The sequence below is a fragment of the Montipora foliosa genome, chromosome 9, assembly GCF_036669935.1.
Source record: "Montipora foliosa isolate CH-2021 chromosome 9, ASM3666993v2, whole genome shotgun sequence".
Taxonomy (NCBI): Eukaryota; Metazoa; Cnidaria; class Anthozoa; order Scleractinia; family Acroporidae; genus Montipora; species Montipora foliosa.
The window spans coordinates 17723859-17731358 of NC_090877.1; the positions used below are offsets into that span (position 1 = coordinate 17723859).

At 39.7% G+C, this 7500-nt stretch overlaps 1 protein-coding gene across 2 annotated transcripts in view; it reads right to left on the reverse strand.

Annotated features, from left to right (window-relative positions):
- Nucleotides 1-7500, reverse strand: part of LOC137969883 (gamma-aminobutyric acid receptor subunit gamma-2-like) — an 18504-nt gene that overhangs the window by 455 nt on the left and 10549 nt on the right. For both annotated transcript variants that reach the window (XM_068816285.1, XM_068816283.1), the window contains exons 5-10: nucleotides 6924-7144; nucleotides 5264-5346; nucleotides 3459-3587; nucleotides 2759-2973; nucleotides 1917-2063; nucleotides 1-1524 (exon numbers count right to left, since the gene is read on the reverse strand). The exon at nucleotides 1-1524 is cut by the window's left edge and continues 455 nt beyond it. In XM_068816285.1, the coding sequence (XP_068672386.1) occupies nucleotides 1156-1524; nucleotides 1917-2063; nucleotides 2759-2973; nucleotides 3459-3587; nucleotides 5264-5346; nucleotides 6924-7144 (1164 nt within the window). In that variant the 3' untranslated portion in view covers nucleotides 1-1155. The remainder of the gene's footprint in view (nucleotides 1525-1916; nucleotides 2064-2758; nucleotides 2974-3458; nucleotides 3588-5263; nucleotides 5347-6923; nucleotides 7145-7500) is intronic.

Sequence of the window (7500 nt, forward strand, 5' to 3'; positions counted from 1 at the left end):
GAATAAATCATGGCGAGCAGGTTTGCGTCCATCAGCGACGAAGAAGTTAAAGAGTTTAGAGAAAAACTTGAAAACGAGAACACGAAGAAGAAAGCACGAAGAATAATATTTTCTGTTTGCTATAAAACCCAGCTGTATTTGTAAAACTTGACTTACTTTGAAACACAATAAAATCGGAAATATTCAATGTTTAGTCTCCATATAATAAAAAGAACATTACACGTTGGCTCGAAGATATGAATTTTATGTTCTCGTGGCAAGAACAATATCTCACGAGTGAGCGAAGCGAATGAGTGAGATATTGCTCTTGCCACTCGAACATAAAATTCATATCTTCTCGCCACCGTGTAATATCCTCTATGTATTTGCTAGGGGCCTAATCAGCCTCATCAACCCGAGTTGAAATAAACTTACTTACTTACTTACTTATGGTCTACAGTGTCGAAGGCTTTCTTTAAATCTCTAAAGACACTACCATTAAGTTTACCAGCATCCATATTGGTAAGCCAAAGGTTTACTGCACTTATCAAAGCTGTACAGGTTGAATGATTTGGTCTAAATCCAGATTGAGAGTCTGTCAAAAGATTTCCTGCTTGGAAATACTCTAACAGCTTAGTATGCATGACCCTCTCTATAATTTTTTATATGGCAGTTAGAATAGAAATCGGTCTATAGTTGCTTGGGATATTTCTTTCATCGGACTTAAAAATAGGATGTACTTTTGCCTTTTTCCAATCATCAGGAAATATTCCAGTCTCCAACACTTGATTTATAATATCACATATAGAATTAGAGATGTATGGACTACAAAGCTGTAGAAGTCTGCTAGAAATATTGTCCCATCCGCAACTTACCGAGGGTTTGAGTTTAGTGATCAGGCTGTGAATTTACCCTTCACTTACATGGCGAAAATAAAAATTTGAGTCAGTTCTATTTAAAAAGTCCTCTGGTTGAAAAGCAGTGACTGGAATACCAGATGCCAGTTTACTACCTCGGGAACAAAAGTGGTTATTCATTTGCTCAGCTATATCTTGCTTTTCTGTAAAATCTTTGCCCTCATAAACAAGGTCATTTATAACTGTTACTTTACAATTGCGTCCCAGGGAACTATTTATTTGCCACACACCTTCCCGAAATGTATCGTTTTCTAAGAGTTCATGCCAAGACATCAACACCGTTCAAGTAAATGTACCAATAAAGTGTGTTGTACAAAGCGTAGGCAAGAGGAAACAGAATTCGACAGGCAAAGTCAATTTTTACCGCCCGGCTTCGTCCGGACCCAGAAGTAAGCGTTGATGTGGCCTTTTCTCTGGGGTTTTCAAAACAAATATTTTTGTCTGGAGATCTCGGGTCGACCTCTGGCTTTACGTCTTCAGTCATATTCTTTTTGCTCAGCGGTAGCACTTGTACCTTGCCCTTTCGCTTGACGTCGACGCAAGAGTCGCTTGAAGTGATTTGCCCGATTTCCGTGCTCCTGCGAACGGCGAGGTCCATGTTGTTCAATGAAAATTCAGAGGATGTGTTCTAAAGAAGGCAAATCAGGCATTCTTAATAATCATCTTAAGCAAGATAAGACTGTCTTTTGGGGGGTCAGTATGCAGCTATGCAGGTTCTCATTGGTTCAGAAAAAGGGGAGACAAAACAGTTTGCAATAAACATAAAAGCAATTATAGAAGCTTGCTCAGTATACTGATACATTGAAATAAGAAGTTGATTTTCTTGATTAATCTGCATGCACCCGACTTAGAAGGCGTTTTCGATATTGGGGTGAGCCCATTCGATTGGATGAAAGTGGCTGTTCAACCTGCAAAAATTCATTCCGGTAATTGGTCGTGTGTTGGCTTACGAATTGTGTACGTGCGCCAACTTAAAAGCCTCTGATTTTGGTATGTTCATTAACGGACCGATATTATTACCAGGCCTTGGTTATCCTGTCCCACGTCCTTGTTTTCTTTCGCTTTTGATGTCAACAGTCTCTCCACCAAGATACACTCGAGCAACGACAGGAATATAAAGAGGAATGACGTCATTAGATACCAGTCTACTCCCTTCACGTAACTGACCTATGCAGCATAACAAGAGAGGTAAAGGGGTTTAGTTTGTAACGAAACTTGTGCTGCGTCGGTGGGGAACTGAAACACAGAAATGGTTTACCAACTAAGTTGATATGGTAAATTGAAGTTACAGGCACACTAAAACCTGACGCTCAACCCTTTACCTTAAAATGCGCGCGCACTCGATGTAAAACTTGTCCTTTCATCCAAAATGCGAAAAAAATAACACTGAGAGCAGCACGTTTAAGTAAATAGCGACGGTGAGTAACTTTACGTTGCAGTGTCGGGTGTGGAAACGTACACACCCTAGTGCGAATGTGTGAGAGAATCTTCTTATAGCTCGATCAATCCATAAAAACTGCTACGGTTAGCATCCTGTCGTTTTCGTCGAACCTGCATCTTAAATCGATAGTTTCTTTAAGAAATATTTTACATACAGTGCCAGATTTGCAACGTCAAATATCAACTAGCGTTTCTGTTGCATTTAATTCGATGTTATGTTGACAATAAAGGTTGTCCTTTACATTCTGACGGTAACTGTCTTAGTTGTCCTTTCCCGAAAAAAATAATAATTTGAAATTATTTTTTTGACACCATTCGAGTTGGGAAAATTGGAATACATTGTGTGCCTTTAATTTTTATCACAACGCAAGATCCAATAATGACGTCAAGATTTTTAATATTGATGTATTCAAAGTTCAAACCTTGGGCAGCATAGCATTGACATAACCCAACAAGAAGACGATAGTGAGAATGCACGTGATCCCGACAGTCAGCCTATCGCCACCGTTCTCGGGGTTGGTCCAGAAAACAATCCAACTGAGCATGACCAGAAAGATACATGGAAGGTACAGTTGAATCAAGTAGTATCCCACATGCCTTTGCAGCGAAAAGGTCACTTTGACGGTTGTGTAATTGCCTGTGTAGACAATTGGAACAAAGTTCTTAAAGCGATTTGGGTGAATTTTTAAACGGGAATCTAAAATTCACTGAGCTTATGAGCGGCAGAGGAGCGTCTTTTCATATGAGAGGGTTAAAAGTAAAGAACTACAAAAAACAGTCATTAAAATAATCAGCTCATGACTTGCAGCTTATAATTATAACAATCATAAATTTCTTCTGAGTTCTCATCATTTCCAAAGTCCGATGTTTGCCAGGACAGGTTGAATTAGAAGTAAGTGATAATCGTTCAAATCTTGCCATCGGTAAATGCCTAAAAATAACCTCAAAACTCTTTGAGCAAACGTTCAGTTTTGGACAAAACAGGCGTTCCATTCAGAGTGATTTGCATTATCTAAGGAAAGGTCTTAGAACAAAATTAACATTTATGGTTGAAACGAAGGAGACAATTATTGCTTAGAGCTGCGAAGGACATTTTTTTTGTCAAGGTTGCAAACCCCGTACCAGAGGAGAACTCTATAACTCCACGGAAAGCTTTTGAAGACGTGACTGAGAACTGGGACATCGATGGATGTCCGACCACTACTTCAGTTTGGTTCCATTTGTATTCCACTTCATTGATGGGAAAAGCGTCTGGAAACAAGGTTATGGAACATTAATTAATTACGGATGGAAAGTTTATATGACCTTACTTAAGTTATGCTAGGAGCCCATCACCCGGAGCCTCCATCCAGGCTATATCCTTGAGTCAACCTTTGCCCGTATCTTTCTATTTTTAGAATATTTTGTGAGACGAACGCGATCACTGGTGCGTGACTGCTTGTGACGTAATACAATAACTTTGTTCTGATTGGACGGCATAATGAATTCGCGGGAATTCGAACGTCTAAAAATAAAAAGATACAGGCAAAGGTTGTCTCCAAGGGTTTATATGAGAGATTGAGGCTCCCGGTGATGGGATGGCACGTTACAGATATTTTTTTCTTAGAGCGCAGAATTCCGGAAAATGATGCTATGTGACTGGTTCCGGGATCCGCTTGATACCCAACGATTAATTTTTTTAATTTGGTTTTTGGTCGAGATTTTACAGTACGGACCATTACCATGAAAATGGTACCCTTCGGTGCTTTTTCTCTCTCCCGGGAAATTCAAGTTGAGCGAAACACAAAACGTTTTTAAAAAGCCAGCGAAATTTAACTCTTACATCACAACAGTAGTACAATTAGTACAATTATAGAAACCGTTCAAAGTTCGCTGGTGGATCGAAAGACAAAGATTAGGAACATTCACCCAGCGGAGAAGTGTCTGATCGGTCAAAGAAACTATGCCATATAATAAACATCTTACTAACCCCAATTTCTCGAGACCGTACTGGGGAGTATTGGCCCGAGCTGAGGTCGTGGCTGTACAGACCTCGCTGCGCTCGGTCCGTACAAAAACGATCGCTGGCTATGGTCGTTCAGCGGGAAAGTGGGAAAAACTTAGCCCTTTCTCTTATTACCTCGGCCAGAGGCGTTTTTCCAAACCAACCTTCCAGCCAGTGAACAAACATCATTTTAAAATGAAAAGTATTTTTTCGTGCTCTAGGCCAGATCGTACGTATCAATGCCAGAACTATTAATCGCAAGAAAAATAACGAGTAGACAATTAGTTTGATTAGTTTGAGGTTGAGTCACAGATGTGAGGAAAACACCAAAGGTTTCGTTTATTTTGCTTTCTTTCCATTTATATATAACTGTTAAAAACGCTTTTGTTACATTTGCTGCATTTAGGGCAGGGAATAGTGGGTCAATATCAATTTAATCAGACATGATAAAGGCCCGGGTGAACTCTCCACCCCCCCCCCCCCCTTCCGCCCCTTTTAACCGTGCTGAAACATGTTGAATCGAAGTTAAATCGATGTCGAAGGAGTTTAAAAGCGTTTAAGATTTGCTTCAAGAACCATTCAACATTTGTTTTGTTATCGCGAATGGCCGTTTGACATGTCCCCCCTCTTTCAAAATTGTTGGGTACGCGCGTGCGCACTAATTGGTCTCTCAATTACGTTTCCATATACGTATCCATAATAACAAGTCCGTCTCCATAGTAACAACCGCGGCTGTAGCCTGGGACTGAATACTGGGACTCTTGTGAAGCTTTTTTTAATGAAATGTTGATGATGTGCTGAAATCGTTTGCCCTAGCCTTAACTCGATCCCGAAGCTCTGGGGAGTATTATAAGCATCTACGTGAATTTTTCCCCTTTTGTTAAAGCTGAAAGATTAGTCTAGTCGTCGTATTAAAATAGAATTAAGTCCGATGTCTACTTACAACTTCCAAACGTAATGTTGCAATGTTGAATGTCCATGGGAAAATCGTGCAACTCCATCTCACACGACACTACAAGGCGAGTACTATAGGCAGAGAGAACAATATATTAATATTCACCTAGGCAGCGAGGCCTAGAGGACACAAACAAAGGAAACTGAATGAACATATTTATTCACTTCTTTTGTTTGTGTCCTCTAAGCCTCAATATCAAGCTGAATTTTAATATATTGAAAGTGGTATTTTCATTTGTTTATTTTCTTCGTATTACGTTCTTTAGAGCGGTTTTCAAATGTGTGTCGTAAAACCAAAACAAAACTAATAACTTTGGCCAATCAACAAGGACTGAGACAATCCGGCAAACCAATCAAAACTCTAAGTAATTACACGTAGCTGACACAAAGTGCGGGAAAATATGCGCGCAAGCCACGATTGGTTTCACTTCTGATTGGTTGAAAAAGTGGTGTGAAAACTTTGAACCAATCACTGAGTGAAGTACTGCAAAACCAAAGTCATTTTCTAATTACTTTCGAAACTCAATTGAAAACCGCTCTATGACTTTCACAGGACCAATTGCCCGTTTTCGCATTACACTTTGTCATAGACCAATTTTGTACCCATTTCAAATCTCCCGGGGTTAAGATTCTTTGTTCCTTGTATTTGCGTTATAATGTCGCATTAATATTTAAATAATATGGAAATACCTGGAACAAAGGGTTTGAATTGGGTACAACATTTAGTTAGCCGATTTGGTATATTGTACAAACGCTTTAGTATTGTATAGTTTTGCCTCGTTACTGCGATTTTCATAATTCGCTAAACGCCAAACTGCGTTTTGGCTTCCATCACTGACTCAAGTTTCTGAACATAGCCGGAAAGATCAACTCCGCATCGGGAAAGTCAATTGGAGTTTTTGTTTAGTCCACAGCGAATATCATTATGATATCTTTTTAGAGGTAATTGAAGATGGGATTCCGCAGAATTATGAAAATCGCAGTAAGTGTTTTGTACTCTTGGTCATGCGACTTCAATGCCGTATTAGTGTCATCTTTGCAATTAGTGAGTCTTGCCATGCTTCTAGTGTCATATTTTGTAGGGTTTATATCGCACGTGTTTTCATTAGATTTCTAACAAGTTGTCCTTGTAGATGGCTTCCTTTTTTTTTAGGAGGGGATGCTAGAGTTTGAGTTATAGTTTAAAGTTCCGGCACTCCTTCTAGAAAAACCGCCGGTATTTAATCGTGCGAATGGTCTTTGAAGATTGTAACTAGCTTTAGTTTTCCTTTGTAAATCGTTATTATAGTTTCTGCCGAAAGGATGCAGAGTTGTTGAACCACAACACTGGAAGTAAACAGTCTAATTTAACACGCGTTCTGGCGCGAGACTGAACAGTCACGAGATTCTGCCGCATTTTCTCGACTAATGAAATTGATAAAACATTTTCCCTCTTAATTGGCGCTGCTTACACTTAGTGATTTCTAGTTCTTATTGGTTCGTTCGCCAGTCGGCACGAGCTGTGATTGGCCAGGCCATCTAGACTTTTTGGTTTCACAACACCAAAAGCCCAGATTCGGACATGTCTTCTTGCTCGTTAAAAAAAGTTCCTTCTTTATTTGATTGCTTCGTTGGTTTCCAGTGATACGAAAATATGTACACATACTCACTTTCTCGAATAAAAAACGTCACCGCTTGGGTAAAGTCTCAGCAGCGAATGCAAGGTTTTATCTTCCATATCCAGATCTGTTTCTCGTGAATTGTAGCAGTAAGTGTCAGGTCTCCATACAAGTCCAATATCTTGTTTCGTCAGGGTAACAGTGGAATTGAGAACGTTTGCAATGCGAGGATCCTTCCAGGCTTGACGAAAATACAGGAAGGCAGTTATTTCCTAACAAAGATAAGACTGTTAAAGATACCTTTTCAATCTATCACCAACGTCGCATGAAATACTATTTCGAATAGTACATTTCTTCACAAAGGAAACCCTTGTTCGAGGAGAAAGAGCTTACAAATGCATATTTTTTTTAAGTTTCCTCGACGCTGCAACTTTTTGGTGTTCTGACGTCATTCGACGTCTCTTATCGGTGAATTCATGTTAGCACGAGGAGTGAGCAGGCGCCGCAAGGTTCAAATAGCCAATTTTTGGCTATAAGAACTCTACGGCGCATGCTCTCCTACACAGAGTTTCCTAGAGTAATTACTTTGGTCAATGGCCAATCAAAAAGGACGGAGACAATCCAGTAA